Source organism: Ovis aries, chromosome 1, assembly GCF_016772045.2.
Source record: "Ovis aries strain OAR_USU_Benz2616 breed Rambouillet chromosome 1, ARS-UI_Ramb_v3.0, whole genome shotgun sequence".
In the NCBI taxonomy this organism is placed as follows: Eukaryota; Metazoa; Chordata; class Mammalia; order Artiodactyla; family Bovidae; genus Ovis; species Ovis aries.
The window spans coordinates 194,737,725-194,756,668 of NC_056054.1; the positions used below are offsets into that span (position 1 = coordinate 194,737,725).

Here is an 18,944-nt window from a genome sequence, read left to right on the forward strand (position 1 = left end):
CCTTTATCCTTGGAATTCTCCAGGCAAGGATATTGGAGTGGGTTGCCATTTTCTTCTCCAGGGGATCTTCCTGACCCAGGGATCAAACCCGGGTCTACTGCATTGCAGGCAGATTCTTTACCATCTTAACCACCAGGAAAGCTAACTATAAGGTGAAAAATCTATTAATTATCATCAAGATTAAGAAACAGAATAATGCCACTCCAGTTCGGGGAAAAAACAGTTGTAGTGGACATTAGTGGAGCCATTGAAAAATCTGAATATAATTTGCATTCTAGTTGAGATTAAAAACTCATAGACATGGAGAAATAGAGGTTCGTGATTGAAAAAGCAAATTATAAAAGAGTATTTATAGTACAATTTCATTTTGATAAAAGAAACCTATATGCAGTAAGTTGTTAACTGTGACTTTGGGTTATGGGGATTTAAAACTATATTTTTCTTTTCTGATTTTAAAGGAACAAGTACTGCTTCTGTAATAGCAAAGGCATAAAACAAATACCTGCAAATATATCATAACTATCTGGCCCAGCTTAAGTGTACTGAATTATCCTTTAGTTGGGTGTGGCATCTCAAGCTATTTCAACAAACTAGAAATTCTGGCCTCCCTGTTCCACTACTCTTCTAAACTTTCCATTTTTATTGTGGTCCCTCATTTCCCTATCACCCAGCCTAGCTTCATCAACTTCCACTTTGGTCCATTATTGCTTGAAATTCTCCAGCAGATTAGGAAGCTTCTTTTCTGTCAGTCAAAACCAGAATCATGCCTCATGGCATGACGGTGCCATCTTACAGAACTGCGAGAAACCTTCCCTAAGGAAGTGCTCAAGTCTGAATACCAGTTATGGAAATGAATAATGTAGTTTTGTCACACTGGGGAATTAAGATGCTCAGTTGATGAATAAGGCACAGTGGCCAGGAAGTCACACAATGTCACAACGGGGTGGTGTGCCAGCCCCCATCCTTGGGGCTGGGCATGGGGCTTCTTGCATGTGGCATGCTCCCTTTTTCAGAGGGCTGTCTGATGGTCTCAGGCAAGTGGTCTGCACAATATGTTGGCAGTAAATTGCACAAATGTTACTGTAGGAAGTACCCTCTATTTTTCCCTTAAAGGAATGTTGAAGCTTGAGTGAAGGCCACATGGGCAGCTATGAAGTAGAGGCAGGTATTTCCATGGAAAGGATTTATAACCATAATGTGCTTCTATGAGGGGACTGCAAGCTGATCATATAAGTGATATTTGCGAGGTTCCTATTGTTATAAGTACTGCAGACATCAAAATTTAGAGGGACTTGAGAGATCATATAATTCCATCACCTCTGTGACAGAGTGAAACTGAGGCCCAGACTGGGGAAAGGAGTTATTTAATAGAATCAAGGTTCAGACTAGAGCCCAGGATTCCCCATTTCCAAGCCAGTGCTTTCCCCTCTGCATTGGTGTTTGCAAATCTATGACTCTCAAGAGTTATCACTACGAGTCCAAGGATTTGTATGTCCAATAAGCTTTCATAGCTTCCATAGGCAAAAGCAGAAACCAATCATTTTAAAAGCTGTCAAATAAATGTGCAAAAAAAGTGTACAACCAATTTAATAGTAAATCAAAACTCATATGGCCATTGCATAAGTCAGAAGACAGAACACTGCTAGCATTCCAGATGTTTCCTGAGGCCCTCCTTAACCATAACCCGTCTTTGTCACCCAATATAGAAATAACCTTTTGCTTTCTGTAATTCCCTTTTTCTTCCCTTTAAAATGTTTTTTCTAACCATCCCATGACAATATTTTTGAAACTTATACAGTTAAATCACATTGATTATACTGTTTTGTGTTTTGCTTCTTCTGTTTATTTTTGAAATATATCCATATTATTGCATAAAATTAGAGTTTATTCATTTTCATTGTATCCAAACAGATCATTATAAGACTATACTTTAAAAATGTCGGTTTCGTTGTTGATGGACTTTTGGATTGCTTTCATCTTTGATTTTTTTAATATTCCTGTCTTCTGGTACACGCATGCATACATTTCTGCAGAGAAGGTTCTTACTAGTGGACGATATGCAGGCTGGATAGCGCAGCAATGTTAAGAAAGAGCTGATTATAAAAAGATGGTAAGTAGTGATTACAGGCATGCTTTCTACCCACCTGCTCTCTGTGGAAAAGATTTCAGGCCACCTCAACAAAAGAGCTTGGTAATTTTCAGAATGATGATTTTCCAAATTATTTTTGTCTATAGACCACCTTGTTTAGGCATGTACCTGTAATGGAAGGTCAATATATTTATACTGATTTTACATTGTTTGAACAGATAGAAATGGCATTGTTCAGTTTGAGAGGAAAATGTTTGAGTTTAGAATACCAGCTTCTGGGTTTCAACCCACTTTCTGGTACATGATGTAGTCATTAGTAAGGTTGTCTGAAAATGAAACAGGCTTACCCAGGAAGTAGGATTTGCTTAATTGGTAGTCTGGATGTTTCATATTGTGAAAGAAATGCAGGATTATCTCTGACCCTTCCTTCTCTCAGAGTTCAGATAGCATACTTCCCCCATCTTTCATTTATAATATCCAATGGTAAGTGACAAACAATCATATCTGGGGATAAAGGCCAACAAGAATCCTTGAGGATACAATCTATTGTCAAGGTAAATTCTCCACTGATCGAGAGTGGAACTGTGACTTTGGAAGGAGATCATTGCTTTTTTCCTATGCTTTCTCTGCGTGTGCCCTTGTTTGAGAATTCTCCTATGGTCTCAGATTTCTCCTCTTAAAAAATACTTGACTGGATGTTTGCTAAGATTCACCACACGCTAACAGTCTGGAACTCTCGTTCTTGGCATCTCTGTTTAGCAGTCTAGTAACAGTCTGGAACTCTCGTTCTTGGCATCTCTGTTTAGCAGTCTAGTGATATTTAATAATGTCATCAGAGCCATTTGCTCACTCAGAAAAGTATTAGAGGGCCTATTTTGTTCCAGGACGTATTCTGCTGTGTACCAGGGATTCAGCAATGAACAAGACAGACAGAAGCTCTGCTCCTGTGAAACTTACTTTCTAGGAACCTATCATGAAAAAAATAAACAAACAAACAAAAAAAGATAAAAATATGGGCTTGTAGAGATTTAAAAAGGATGATGGGAAGAGCATGATTGGATAGCGTCTTTAGACTGTGTGGTTGGGGAAGCTGAGATCTGAGTGATAATGGGGGGCGGGCAGCCACGTTAGGGCATCTCTGAGGGTTTATCAATTAACCTTAAGTCTAAAAGCCCTTGTAATAAGAACAACTTCTATTTAAATTGTGTGTTTGCCACTGTTATCCCATTTCCTTGTCAATAACAGTCTTGTGAGGCAGGCATTATTATTTTTATTTAGGTGGTGTAGTGACTTCCAGATGCTAACATTAGTAAGTAGCAGAAACAGGTCTTGAACTCAAGAGTTTGGTCTTTGCCTGTGGTGTTTCCCCTGCTCTGCTGTCTGAGTCTCTCTTCTGTGCACTGAGGAGGCTTCCCAGATGGGACGGTATTTTGGATACTGATCTACCTGAGGCTTATCGGTCTCAGCACTACTCAGACATCACCAGCAAGGAAAGTTTTCATTTCAGCATCACACGGAAATCTAGAAAATGCATCTTGCCAATGTTACCAGACCAGAAAACGATGTTGATTGTGGAAACCACTGTCTGGTTGCTGGGTGGTGTCCCTCTGTGCTATTTCCTCTCTCTCTGCCGTTTGAAGCTTGTGAAAACCTGTCTAAGAGGAACCTAAGAACCTGTCTGGGTGGTGCATCCATTAACTCAAATGTGAATAATCGGCAAGGATTCAAGCACTATCCCCCGCCAGATGAGACTATCAGAGGGCAGGGGCAGGAGTGTCTTCATGAGAGGTAACCCTATTGGTGGAAAGACTTTTCCCTGTTGCCTACCAGCTGGGTGACTCTGAGGACTTTCCTTAACCTCCCTGAACCTTACCTTTCTTAATCTCACCTCCAGATGATATTACTTTCTTTGTAGGGTTGTGAAGATTAAAGCAGAGTGTGAAAAAATAGATACTTAGGGTGACTGGTACACAATGACAAGTTATTATTTATATAAACTGTATGTCTCATGAGCTTTAGCCAAGCTTGGGAGGACAATTATCTACAGGGCAGGGAGTCACTAATGGGTGGAACAAGTTGCTTTTCTGTCAACTAACTGCCCTGACAAGGAGCTGTTTCCACAGCCCAGGCTGGCAGCCTCCTGGTCTGAGAAAAGGAAACCCTGATTAGGTTGAAGGACACTGAAGCCCCAAACATGTTTGTTCTTCCTCCTTCCAGAACCAGACTGCTGCCCACCTGGAATGCCCAGCTAGGCAGAGGCCTCGGTCCCTGACTTTGCCCAAGGGCCCCAGCTTTAGGATTGTCACAAGAAGTCTGCCTGCTGTTTGTGGAAGGGGAGAGATGCAAGTGTGCCTTTTAAGGGTTTGGCAAGCTCTCTTTTGATCAGTGGCTTAGAGAACATGCCCTAGAATCCCAAAGTCCCACCAAAAGTTGCATTCTTTGTCCGTACAAGAGGGGGTTGATTAGAACGCCACAATACACGGACCTGGACTACCTTAAACTGGAATTTTGTTCTTCAATGCACTCTGAGGTCCTGAGGTAGGATAGGGCTCTGTGAGTTTAAGGGAAATGTCCTGGTGGCTGGGGCAGAGTGAGAGCAAGGGGATGGATCAGGTCCGAGAGGGATGTGGGTGCAGTCCATAGGGGCATTTGATTTTCTCTCTTAACTCCTATTGCCTCATCTGCAGAATGAATTGTTGTGACCACTACTGAATTTAGTGGTCTTTTGGCATTAAGTCCTTTTTGACAATAGATTTCAATGTCAAAATTTCTAATTCTCTTCTGAGTGCTGAGGATGATGTCTGAGGCACTAGGACTTAGAGACCTGCTTAGCTGGGGGAAGCTCAAATCCTAAAGCACACTTCTCAACCTCCTCACTACTTTGGGCCACATAATTTTTTGTTTTGAGGGTAGCTGTCCTCTGCATTGTAGGATGTTTAGCAGCCTTCCTGCCCTCTACCAGTCAGGTGTCTGTAGCACCTCTCAGCCAGGTGAGAGTGACCCCAAATATCTCCAGACATTGCCAAATGTCCGCTGTGGGGCAAGATCAGCCCTGGTTGAGAACCACTGACCTACAGTGAGAGGCTGTATTTCCAGTGAGGACCCAGATGAAATGAAAAATAGAAGCTGGCATAGACCCTCAGTGCTGGGGAAAAGGGAAAGCCTGGCAGAGACCATGGGACATGAGGAGCATCTGCTCATTTCAAGGGGGGCATCTCCCATTCACTCTGGCTGATTCTTCCTTCCTTTTTTCCTTAAGACTTCAGGTCTCGCAATTAGCGGTCCATAATCTTTGGTTCGTGACATACTCGTCCTCGGCCCATTCTGTCTGGCATTAATTTAGTCATTTAATTAATTCCTTATAATAATCTGATGACCCCACCACTCAAATAAAATCTAGAATTTTGACAATAACCTACATGTGACAGAGTGGTCCCTCTGTCCCTATTTCAGCCCAAGAGAAGCAACCCATTGTCCTGCTATACCATGTGGTCATTACTCCCTTATTTCCTCTCTATGCAGTTTTCTTTTCTCTAAGTGTACCCTAAAAGTAACCTTAAAATTTTAGTTGTGTTTAACTTTATAAAAAGATTGCCATGCTGATGTAAGCCTTTGCACTGACTGTTTTCATTTACTATTGTTTTACTGACGTCATCCCTACCCTTGGGTATTGCTGGGAGCTGATTTATTTGAAGTGCTGTATCAGGTCCTATGGGGCCTGTCATGTCCATAGCACCTCTCACCAGGTGAGAGCCAAATGGTCCTGTAGTGTGAACACACCCCAGAGTATCATCTTCTGTCTCCCTGGGTGGTATTGGGTTAGTTCCTGGACTATTTTGTCCAAGAGTCTTTGTGCTCCCTAGTTGGTTCTTTTTTAAAAAATTATTTTTATTAAAGTAATAGTTGATTTGCAATGTTGTATTAGTTTCAGGGTTACAGCAAAGTGATTCATATATATGTGTGTGTGTGCGTGTGTATATATACATATATACACACATATACATATATACTTTTCAGATTCTTTTCCCATATGAGTTATTACAAAATAGTGAGTATAGTTCCCTGTGCTTTACAGTAGGTCCTTGTTGTTTATCTATTTTATATACAGTAGTGTGTACATGTTAATCCCCAGTTCCTCATTTATGGTTCCTCCCACACCTTTCCCCTTTAATAACCATAAGTTTGTTCTCTGTGTCCGTGAGTCTGTTTCTGTTTTGTAAATACATTTATTTGTGTCATTTTTTAGTCCCCAGTGGATTCTTCCAGTGCAAGAATGTGAGTACAGGATGGTCACAATTTCTCATTTAATTTTAAAGAAAAAGTAGAACTTCTGTGTGAAAGTAACTGGGGCACCAATTTAAAGTTTTAAGAAATACTTACAGGCCAACAAGAAACCTTTCTGCAGGCCATTCGTTTTGAGCCTCCAGTTTAAGATTAGGTCATTCAGGTTGAGAATTTCTCACCTGAATGGAGAAGTTAAATTAACTTAGGGGACACTTAGGAAATCATTCTTTAGCACTAAAGAATGGCAAACAGGAAACAACCCAGGCAGAGATTTGAATAGAATGTGTGGTTGAGATCAGCAGGGAGTTAAACCTTGTTCTTTTAGTACATCTTATTGTTCTGCTTGGAAATGTAACAAAACATTCTCTTCACGTGAAACTTCTGAAAATAAGGGAAAAGAGATTATCTTTAGGGCAGTGCTTTTAAAAAATGAATCACTTTAACTTTCCAATATTTAATGAAGCTACAAGAGAAAAGCAAAATTGTCCTAAGGAGAATAAATGGCTCCCAGGCCAACAGGATCTGACTGCAATTGATCAAATATATTTAAAGAAAGCATGTTAGTCAGGGTGAGAGGAGATTCCAGAGCCCAGTTTAAGCGCTATGTTTGCATATGGCTCCACCGGCAGGACAATCACAATTGTGGAGGTGGTGCCATTGGAAAGAGAGCGAACACTTAACGCCCACACATGTATTTCCCTGGTCCGTGTGACAGGCACGTGCGTCTCTCCCTCATGGCACCCCTGTCTCTGGGATCTGTTTAACTGGAGACTTCTCTGGGAAGAGTTCTCCTGTCAGTCTCTGGGTCGAGAAGGCTGACAGCCATTCTCAGGACTCAGTGGCCCCCAGGTGACCAGAGCACCTCACGGAGCTTCCTGGAGTCGGCCAGTGCTCTGCTTTGGTGGCCACCCTCTCACCCTCCCCCAAATTTCCCTGAGAGCCTGTCCTCACTCGTCTCCTTTCACTAAGTGCTTGCCTAGTATCAGGTCCCATGTTCACATACAGAGTGTAAATTCTTTAAGATCAGCCTTGATTTAGACTCAGCCCTCTAGTGCAGGGTCTTTTCTAGACTCTAGGACCCCCCTGAATCTCTATGGGGAAATGTATGTATGTGTATTTCTGAGGAGAACATCTGTAGACTCTTAAGGAGTTCTGTTGGCCAAGGCGACTTAGATCATTGCCTGGGGCTTCCTTGGTGGCTCAGACAGTAAAGAATCTGCCTGCAATGCAGGAGACTCAGTTCGATCCTTGGGTCAGGAAGATCTCCTGGAGAAGGGATTGGCAACCCACTCCAGTCTTCTTGCCTGGAGAATTCCGGGCAAAGGAGCCTGGCGGGCTACAGTTCATAGAGTTGTAAAGAGTCGGACACAACCGAGGAAGTCACACTTTTCACTTTCAGGAAACATAGTTTGACTTTTGAGTACAGGGGAGAAGGGAGAAGACCTATACACCTAGAAGTCTGACTTTTGGTCCTTAGGGGTAAAAGGACGTAGATGCCCTGGGACAGAGGGAGGAGGAGAATCTGTGGGTTGGAGGGGGATGAAGAAATGCAAGAAGACTGTAATTCTGTAATGCAAGAAGGCTGCCAAGAGGGTAGTATTTCGGGGACAATTGCCCAACACTTTTTTTTTTTTTTGGTCTGATGGACTCTTTTTTTGTGGGACAAAGTGTGGGTAGAGTGCAGGATAGTAAGAACCATCCCCTCAAGCATTTTCAGAGGCATGGAACGCACTCTGTAATGCAGGAAGAAAATTGCTATGGGTTGATAAGAAACCTGACTGAACACATTTTTACCATTTTAAACCCAGTATCTATGAATAGTCCCTGCAATGCCTGCAATTTGCTGTACACTTAAAAAATTTTTTCTTAAATTGAACTTAAAAGCAAAATGAAGAAAGGCCTTAGAGTAGAAATGGTCAGCTCACATTACCTTCAGTGTGCTGCCTACACCTGGACTTGAGGCTCAGTTCTGAGTTACTTATGAATATTGTGCGTTGAAAAATGTATTTAGATCTTTTTCAGTGAGATCAAAGTGTGTGTAAAGTGCACGGTGAAAGGTTTTTCAGTGCTCCATCAATGTTAGCTACCATCATTGTTTCCAAATCATTGAAAGTTTGAAAGTGAAGTCACTCAGTCGTGTCTGACTCTTTGCGACCCCGTGGACTGTAGCCTACCAGGCTTCTACGTCCATGGGATTCTCCAGGCAAGAATATTGGAGTGGGTTACCATTTCCTTCTCCAGGGGATCTTCCCGACCCAGGGATCGAACTCCGGTCTCCCGCATTGGAGGCAGACGCTTTAACCTCTGAGCCACCAGGGAAGCCCCAAATCATTAGTTGCTAATAAAAACTATTACTATACTTGTTTAAAACTCTAGTTTTCTTAGCTGGAAATTGAAGGTCATCATTCTTGCATTACTTTCATAATGAACATGAAGACACTTGGGAAACTACAGAAAGCTTTCCCTGAATAGCCTGTAAAAGAATGCACAGTGGTAAGGAGATTTGTGCTTGTATTAGGGACAGAACTGGCCTAGCTTCAGCACAGTTAACCAGCAGCTTAGTTGAATGGCAAGATAAGAATGCATAGAAATGTAATATTTTAAAAAAGGTGAAAAAATGGCTGGGTGGGAAGGGTGGGTAGAGTTGATCTGTTCCACCATGTAGCAATGTAATAATGTAATGGGATGGACTCAGGACAGGTCTGGAATTTAGAATTGGTACCCTGCTTGGTATGAAGCCAACAAAGTGTTGCTTCCAGTGTGGTGAGGGTACAGAAACATTTCAGATTTGGCATCTGGGGAGCGGCAACTGGAGTGTGGGACAGAGGAGTATTTATGTCAGGATAGACATTCTACTTTGCAAAGTCAGTCAAGAGCTTGTATTTCTGCAGTGAGGTGAACATTTTATCAAAGGCATTCCGGATGTGAACACTACCTAAGGAAGCTATCAGCATCTGTGTGCACTGCTAATAAGAGAAAGGAACCCAGTAATTACATCTGCAAGCAGCTTTCAGCCAAGGATCACAGGAACTTTCCTGCTAATACATCTTTATCAAGTTGAGACAGGAAAGTTGGAGGATTTAAAGTTGCATTTTCCAGATCCCCTTTTTTTCCTACTTTTTGTTCTGCAAAAGTAGAACAGTTGATACCAAGAATTCTTAGATCTAAATGCCTGTAAGCTATGTCAAATTTCCAACCAAATTTTAGGTCTATATTCCAGGAAATGGTAATGTAGCAGCAGCAGCAGTAATTAGTCATGTTAGCACTTGAATATAGTAACTCATTTAAACTTCACAGCAACCCTGGGAAGCGGGTGCCGTCACCACCCTCATTTTATGGATGACAAGGCAAGAAATTAAAAGGTTAATTTACTTGTTCAACCTCATACCCAGTAAACCAAAGACTAGGCTTTGAACCCAAAGTATCTTAATCCAGAGAATGTGTTTTTAAACCAGACATGCTCCATCCTCTCAACCTTAGTTATTATACTTAATGTGCAACATACCTATGGCTTTGTGGGCTATAGCTGTGGCACAGAGACCATAAACTTCAGGGGAGTTTTTCTGTTCTGTCCCAGGCTTTCCTTGGAAGGGAAAAGTTTGTCCAGATTATAAATTTATTACAGGTCAGACTCTTACCTTGTTAATGCTTGCATTCTCCATGAGCTTCTATTCCCCTCATGGTACTTAGCAGCTGCTCAATAGGCAAGAGTTGAAATAAATTAAATAGTCTCTATGGTTTTTCCCCCCCTTAATATAAAATTCTTTTTGCTACTAAACGAGAGAGGCGGAAAGGCCTAACTGTCTTTACCCTAAATCCCCAAAGGCAAGCTGAGATTTAGTTGCCATTTCCTTCTCCAATGCATGAAAGTCAAGTCACTCAGTCGTGTCCGACTCTTAGCAACCCCATGGACTGCAGCCTACTAGGCTCCTCCGTCCATGGGATTTTCCAGGCAAGAGTACTGGAGTGGGGTGCCATTGCCTTCTCCTCATTGTCAAACAGTTTCACCAAATCCTGACTCCTAAATCAAGGCCTGGTTCCAGCTCCCCCCCCCCGCCCCAACTCCATTCCTGCTCTTCCTACAAAGCTGCTGGTCTCAGCTAGGGAAATCATTCACTCTTGCTGTCTCCCACATGGCTCATAGTCACATCTGTGAAGGTTGTGGATCAAGTTCAAGACTTGAAGGCTGATGAATCTGTGTTTGAATCTTGACAGCAGAACTTGCCAGCTCCGTGACCTTGGACAAATCATTGCATTCAGCCTTTCTGAGCTCAGCCTCATCATTTATGAAGTGAGGGTCATATTATCCTATTCAGAGGATGCTTGGGAGACTTAAACAAGGTGATGTATCGTGCTTGGCTCAGGGTAGCCAGATGCTGAAATTGTAGAAATCGAATTTCCCCAGTTGGAATACAACTTCTTGGAAGTCTGAAATCACAGCTTATGAAGAATTTTTGTCAGGGATCTTTCTCCACTTTCTCAACCCCTCACTCCATTCTTCTGTTCTCCCCTCAGCCTCTTCAGTTTCTTCACACTCTGCAGGTACCCCCACCAGTTTCGTCAGCAAAATTCCAATTTGTTCATTTGTTGTTTATTGTGTTTAACTAATATTTGGATTCATTTTGGCTTTGCCCCAGGAGATATTTGGCTACCGGACTCAGTGTTGCCGGAAAACCCTCTGCCTTGCTGGATCCATCTTCTCCTTTGGGATCCTTCCCTTGGTGTTTTACTGGAAACCCGCTTGGCATGTGTGGGCAAATTGCATCCCATGCTCCTTGCAAGAGGCAGATGTTGTATTGCTGAGGACAACGGTAAGTGTGTTCCTGGTTCTCTACCTGGCAGCCCTTTCTCCTGATCATCTTGATATGGGATGGCTGTGGGGAGATGAGCACAAGGCAGGTGGTGGCTAGAGGTCCAGCCTCCGGATCCATCTTAGCCTTGCAGTTATATACCAAAAATTTAATAATTTGTATGTGATGTGATTTCATTAAGAAGAGCTAATTCATAGGGTATTCCTTTTAAAATTACGATTGTAGTGAATGTCAAATTAGGGAGTGACACCTTAAGTTTGTTACTTAACCTTTCGGGACCTCAGTCTCTCTATCTGTAAAATGGAACTAGCAAAAGCACATGTTCTCTCTTGGGTTGGTGTGAGGATGAAGTGAGATTACATTTGTAGAAGCCATTTACAAAATGTAGAAGGTTTGATCACTCTCATTTACAAATTGTAAATGATCTTTGGTCATTATCAAAGATTGTTTTGTGTGTCTGTGTATGCATTTTTTTCTCTTTTTTTTTTTACTTTTTAAATTATGAAAATATGATAACACAGTTACAGGAGAATTGGAAAATACAGAATAAAGTTATAGTACAAAATATAGAGAATATATTTCCACTATATATTACAATTTTTAAAAAGTAGATAAATTTAGATTTTTAGTTAGAGTTTCAATATCATACACTAAAAAATTAATAGAATGATTATACAGAGATGTAGAAGGATTCAGTAGACCTGAAAAGCAATGTGAACCAATTTGTGCGTGTATGTGGTTTGGTTTTTATCCAGCAACTTTACAGGCTTACCGAACAAAAGGGCTTGCTGTAGCCTAGATGCATCTACCTATAATGGCCTTGCTCATCTGGGTGCTATGTCCTTCCCTTACTAGCCATAGGCATTTCCTTGTAGGACAGGATACATGGGGAAAGTACCCTTTAGCTAGGAATCCCCAACACTCATCTACAGTTAATCAGGTCTTGTCTCCTAGTTACATGTTGGCTTTGCAACTGAACATACAAGAGAAAGTCCAAAAAGGCATTGGTGCCTCAGGAAACTGTATTCCATCACTCCACCCCTAACTCTTTGAAAGGCTTTCTCTCATTTCACTATCCTCTTCTACTAATCAGAGCCGTTGAAACCACCTTCAATCTTGCCTTTTTCATCTTGATTTCAACCTTAATTTTTAATTACCTGCTCTTGTGAGTCATTTTAAATGGATTTGCTATGCCAGAGGCTCTCCAAATAAATGAGGTGCTAAATTAGTCTTTATGTAATTAGAGGAGAACTCAATTATTTCAAACACCTCTACTATGTGAGTCTTAGATAAAAATAAGCTTTTGGAGTCAAAAGTTTAAAAGTCTGCTGTTGGGTTATTTGCATTAAAATGACACTTTAAGAAATATATTATTTGAATTATAATAGCTGAACAGTAAAGATTTCCCAGTAAGAAAACCTGGATGACTCCTACTTGAAAATGTGTTGTATAAATCAGTACTTGGTATTTATCATCAATCTCACACTGGTAAGATTACAGATCATTATCCTAGCTACTGATTAGGTAGTCATTTTTTAACTGAAAAAAAAAAATAGTAGCGTGATGTATTGGCTGGAAGTCTTTAGCACGTAGTTTACTTTCTGTTCCCCTCCTCTTATTAAGTGCCTCGAAGAGTGAGATTTTTTTCTAAATGATAAGAGTAATTACATTTCTATTTTATAATTTTAAAAGTGGCATTTTATTTATTATTCATCTACTCCTGAATTTTAACCGATATTTGTATCGATGCCACATTTCTATGCAAATAACATGATTTACATTCATGGGTGTTTTGAATTCAGATGCTCTTGATGATTTCTGTAGTTTTTATCTTTATTATAATCACAAATACGTTTTTTCCCTTCATTGTCATTGTGCGTCACATGTGTCCAAAGAGGATGTGCAGAAAACTTTGTGATGATTGACTATTAGGCCTGACTCTAGGCATATCACTTCTATGTTTTCATGGGGAACATTTTCCCTCCAGTTTTACCTAAAGATGTCAAAGGTAGGGGCTTTAATTTGATCAAAATCCCACAAATCAGCCATGCAAATGACACCTGTGGTCCACCAGACCACCCGGATGCTCATGTGTGATCATGTTTCCTGGATCCCTTATTTCCTCCCCTCCCTCTTCCTCTCCAGCCTCCTCTCTCCAAACCCAGGCTCCCCACATCGGCAACATTTTCTAAGGTAATCAGATAATTTGTCCATGATTTTACTCATACGTTTCTTCTGATAGTCCCTATTTCCTCCATGCATTCTTTCACTTCTTTGTTCATTCATTGTTTGTTGAGCAAGCACCAATCATCTACCAGGCATTGTTATAGACACTGGGAATACAGCTATGAACAAAACAGATGGCAATCCCTCTTCTTACTGAGTGACATTCTGGAGAGGACTCAACTCATTTTCACTTGCATGCACTCATCCTGACATTCTCTGTACAGTAAATATAGAGAGTAGGCGTTCTATCTCTCCTTATTAAAGCTACTCATTCCTGGGCCATAAATCACCTCGTCTGTTCAATCTTTGTTGATCCATTCTCTGTCCTCAGTCCGGAAGAAATTAATCACCTTTCCTTCATTCTCTTTTAGCTCTGTATTTTCAAGTCTCATTGCTATAATGCTTTCTGCAGGCTGCCTTCCATTACAGTGCAATTCTCTCTACATTTTACAAAACAGCAAATCCTTGATTATGCTATTTAATTCTCAGAAAAGCCCTGGAAAATGGCATTATCATTTTTATCTTAGAGATGAGGATACAGAGGGGACAATAACTTTGCAACCTGGTAAATGTCAGTCAGGATCTCCCTCTCCCTTCCTTTTTGTCTCTTTCCTTTCCTCCTCCCTTTATAAATTTGATGAGCACAGGTTGTATGTCAACCATAGTGCTAGCTCATGGGCAGGGCAAAGAGCAGGAAGTATTATAGTAAAATCAGCGTTCTTCACAGAATTCAACAGATCACTATACAAATAAATGCAAAAATCCAACAGTTACAAGTCTTACTGGGTTGGCCAAAAAGTTTGAGTTTTTCTGTTGTGTCTTATGGAAAAACTTGAATGAACTTACTGGCCAACACAATACTTAGGAAAGTTTCATGGTTATAGGATTAGAGGTAAGGAATTGACCAAGTCAAGAAAACCAGGAAAGACTTTTCTGAGCATCAGAGGATGACAAACATTAAAAGGTGATGGTGGCTGATGGGGAGGAGCACATGGGAATGGTCCAGGTAAAGGGGATCACATGGATAAAGAAGTGGAACCTGAGTTCCTAATCTCTAAGCCCAGAGCTTTCCCCACTATGTTATAGTTCTTTTTATAGCTTTTTATCCTGTTAGACTAGAAGTATTTTGGAGACAGTGACCATGGCTTTTCACTATGTGTAGTACCTAGCTTGTGGCCATAGCAGGTGCTCAATAATTATTTAAACTAAATAAATGAGTTGAACATGCAATAAATGGTTTCACAGATTCTACCAAAACTTTATCAAGACAGTAAAGTGAAATACCATGATTGAGAAAGTAAGAGGAGATAGTATTATGCTTCTTTTAGGTATGCATTCCTTTCTCTGAATTCTGTTTCCCTATCCCCGTACTTTAAACTACTTTTTGGTTAAGAATCTAGCCAGAAATGCCTGAAATTTCATAAGCTGGATTCTCTGAGATGATTTTTTTGTTAGGGCAAAAAGTCTTGAGGCTACTATCTTTTATAAGATAGGGTTATTTATATTGTGACTTATGATTTGCAAAGCATTTGCATATATGCTGTCTTATTTGGTCCTTACTGGTAGAGATTATATTTCCCTATTTTACAAATGGAGACATAGAGAAGTTAAAAGAAAGGCTCATGGTTCCAGAGCTGTAAGCAGTGAAAACAAAATTTATGGTGAGTTGTTAAGGATTTCTGTGTTGGTTTTTTTTTTTTTTTCATATAAACATAGATACAGCCTATTTGAAGTCTCAAGAACTGCAATTCTGGAGACAGATTTGGGTACCCTGACAGAGTGTTCTGGCAAAGAGAGAGTGAGGGGTAATAAGAAAAAGTCACCACTGTTGCCTGGGGACAATTATGATTGACTCTGACACAAGTCAGAATATGTCTGTCCTTAAGAAATCACAGTTGTTTCTGGGTAGAGGTCAAATAAATAAATAGACTGATGTAAGTTATCTTAGGGTAAGGGCCTGATAAGTATTTTGAATTTGTGGCAGGTATTGTGAATGACTTCATCAGATCAAAAAGTTAAATTTCATCCAGGGTGAAAGGTGCATAAGTCACGCTTCCTTAATAGTCTCCTGGCTCCATTTAAGAGTGCTCTCTTAGCAATACTGACTCCATTTTGGTTTTCCATTCACAGTTCTCCAAATTTCTCCCTTCTGATAGAGACGTTTCTTTAGAAAGCATTAATGATCAACCACTTGGTTATTTGACATTAGTATTAACCCCCTTGGCACTGGGGAGACTCATTCCCAGACAGCCATGTCCCACAGAGGAGAAAGAGAGGTGATCATGCAGAAGGTATATGATTTTAGAGAGTTTAGAAATCTCATAGCTTGAATTTTAAAACTTTAGTCATGAATCAGGTACAATAAAGAAAAAAAAGCTCACTAGTTTATAAATAACAGTTGCAACAAATTATATCTGCTTGCTCAGATGGCTGAAGTCTTTTATTTTGTGTGGGAAAGACTTAGAAGATTTGCATTTGCCCTTGACAAGCAATTTTAAGGAGGCTGTTTGGGCCAGAGAGTCCTTTTAGCAGTTTGAATTAAAAGACCTCTTTTCCATTTTTTTCAGTCTTATGAATTGGAGATGGTCTAGACCGGAGTTTCCTGAGAAGATGAGGTAGAACATTTATATCTCAAAGAAACAGGGGGAGAAATGCACAACTCCTCTGAGGACTTTTGTTCCCTTAGGGTCAGAATTAAGGCCATTAATTCAAAATGACCACAATAATCATAGACATTTTCATCAGGTTCTTACAATTATTGTTGTAATAATCAATCAACAGCGCTATAAAAAAAAAGTTCAGAGAGATATGGATAGCAAGGAAAACATTGTGATGAATCTTCAGAGGAACAGAGAGGAGCAGAGTGAGCGTGAGAGAGTCAGAGAGACAAAGAGAGCTCTCAGAAGCCTCAGAGGAATTTCCAGTTCTGAAATCCTTCAACAGAATTGTGAGCAGTTTCTCTGAGGGAAGTGGATTAATTATTATGTTTCCCGAGTCCTCAAAAATGCTTGTTGAGATATGCTTCCATTTTTGCCTTACATTTTTCTCATTGACTGTATGGGTGAAAATGAAAGTATTACTTGCTGAGTTGTGTCGGACTCTTTGTGACCCCTTGGACTGTAGTCCATAAGACTCCTCTGTCAATGGAATTCTCCGGCAAGAATACTAGAGGGGGTAACCATTTCCTTCTCCAGGGGATCTTCCCTACCCAGTGATCTAACCCAGGTATCCTGCATTGCAGATGGATTCTTTACCATCTGTGTCACCAGGAAGCCCTGCATAGGGAAACTAATTTAGGAATTTCAAAGAGGCCCCACGTTGGCCAATTTTATTATAAATCATCCCAAGTAATTGTAGTCCAGCAAGACAAATACTTGCAGAACTCAGGTCCATAGTTCTTATATGGAAGACCGGCAGAAATTCCAGAAGGAGACTGCCCTTAGAGAGTGAACTTCCCATATCCCAAGAGTAATTACTTCACAGAAAGGAAAAAAGAGAACCAAAATCCTGAGAACAGAAGCTAGCAAACGAAACAAAACAGAAAGTGAAATCTTGAAGACCACTGGGGCAAAATAGAGAAGATAGGGAGAAAGATCCTAGAGGGCAGTAGCTGGTGACAAAGGACAGCCTGACTCCTACCAAGACAGGAGGTTCCGGTACAGGGGACTTACTGCCATGTCAGGACAATGGTCCTAGGTCTCCTTAGGGCCACTGAGGAACCCACAGAGCACACTGGAATCTTGCAGTTGCCTTACTCAGATCCAAGGTAATATATGCAACCCCAAATGAAAAATACTGATTTCCTACTACCTCTTTGGAATTTTGCAATGGGTAACTTTTTTTTTTTTTTAAGGCCATCTTAGAGGTACTGCATTTTGTGAAGTGAACTTCTATACAAGAGGATAAGCCTGAACTTGAAGTGACCATTACACTGTTCTTAAACTCCAAGAGATGAGGTGCTTACAGCAAAAGGTTGGAAAGAGATACGCAAGGTCACTCACTTCATTCAATATAAAAGTTAGTCTGGTATTTCCAAGGTTCAAAAAGTACAAGTCCACAGGAGATAAAAATTGTCCAGGTTTGCTTCTCTATCTTTCTGTCCAGGTCAAACCTAAGTCTTCTGTGTACATTCCTTCTTTGAAATCCACTCAAGTTATTTTAAATCTTATTCTTTTGGAGTTCAAGGACTGGACGGGTCTGATTCATTCCCTTGGTGAAGAGGAGGTAAAGACGACACTTGAGTGTTAAAACATCTAGATTTGTCAGGCAAACAGTTTGGATTATATGCATTCAGTTCAGTTCAGTTCAGTTGCTCAGTCGTGTCTGACTCTGCAACCCCAGAATCGCAGCACGCCAGGCCTCCCTGTCCATCACCAACTCCCAGAGTTCACTCAGACTCACGTCCATTGAGTCCGTGATGCCATCCAGCCATCTCATCCTCTGTCGTCCCCTTCTCCTCCTGTCCCCAATCCCTCCCAGCATCAGAATCTTTTCCAATGAGACAACTCTTCGCATGAAGTGGCCAAAGTACTGGAGTTTCAGCTTTAGCATCATTCCTTCCAAAGGAATCCCAGGGCTGATCTCCTTCAGAATGGACTGGTTGGATCTCCTTGCAGTCCAAGGGACTCTCAAGAGTCTTCTCCAACACCACAGTTCAAAAGCATCAATTCTTCGGTGCTCAGCCTTCTTCACAGTCCAACTCTCACATCCATACATGACCACTGGAAAAACCACAGCCTTGCCTAGATGGACCTTTGTTGGCAAAGTAATGTCTCTGCTTTTGAATATGCTGTCTAGGTTGGTCATAACTTTTCTTCCAAGGAGTAACCATCTTTTAATTTCATGGCTGCAGTCACTATCTGCAGTGATTTTGGAGCTCCCCAAAATAAAGTCTGACACTGTTTCCACTGTTTCGCCATCTATTTCCCATGAAGTGATGGGACCAGATGCCATGATCTTCGTTGTCTGAATGTTGAGCTTTAAGCCAACTTTTTCACTCTCCTCTTTGACTTTCGTCAAGAGGCTTTTTAGCTCCTCTTCACTTTCTGCCATAAGGGTGGTGTCATCTGCATATCTGAGGTTATTGATATTTCTCCTGGCAGTCTTGATTCCAGCTTGTGCTTCTTCCAGCCCATGCATTACAAAGCAATTATTTAAAGTGGTAGGTCTTCAGTGTATTTAAGTATTTTGTAGCTCAGTAAGTGCTTGAGAGAGCTAGGAAACAGACTGAAGAGGAAATAGCCATTTCTAGGTAAATATACTTCTTTTCTGGGAGAAGGCAATGGCACCCCGCTCCAGTACTCTTGCCTGGAAAATCCCATGGATGGAGGAGCCTGGTGGGCTGCAGTTCAGGGGTTGCACAGAGTCGGACTTGACTGAGCAACTTCACTTTCACTTTTCACTTTCATGCATTGGAGAAGGAAATGGCAACCCACTCCAGTGTTCTTGCCTGGAGAATCCCAGGGGGATTCTCTGGTGGGCTACCGTCTATGGGGTCGCAGAGTCAGACACAACTGAAGCGACTTAGCAGCAGC

The 18,944-nt window shown here is 41.0% G+C and overlaps 1 protein-coding gene across 2 annotated transcripts in view; it reads left to right on the forward strand.

The window, feature by feature from the left end:
• Positions 1 to 18,944, forward strand: part of ATP13A4 (ATPase 13A4) — a 125,884-nt gene that overhangs the window by 31,366 nt on the left and 75,574 nt on the right. For both annotated transcript variants that reach the window (XM_042233082.1, XM_042233088.1), the window contains exon 2: positions 11,011 to 11,184. In XM_042233082.1, the coding sequence (XP_042089016.1) occupies positions 11,011 to 11,184 (174 nt within the window). The remainder of the gene's footprint in view (positions 1 to 11,010; positions 11,185 to 18,944) is intronic.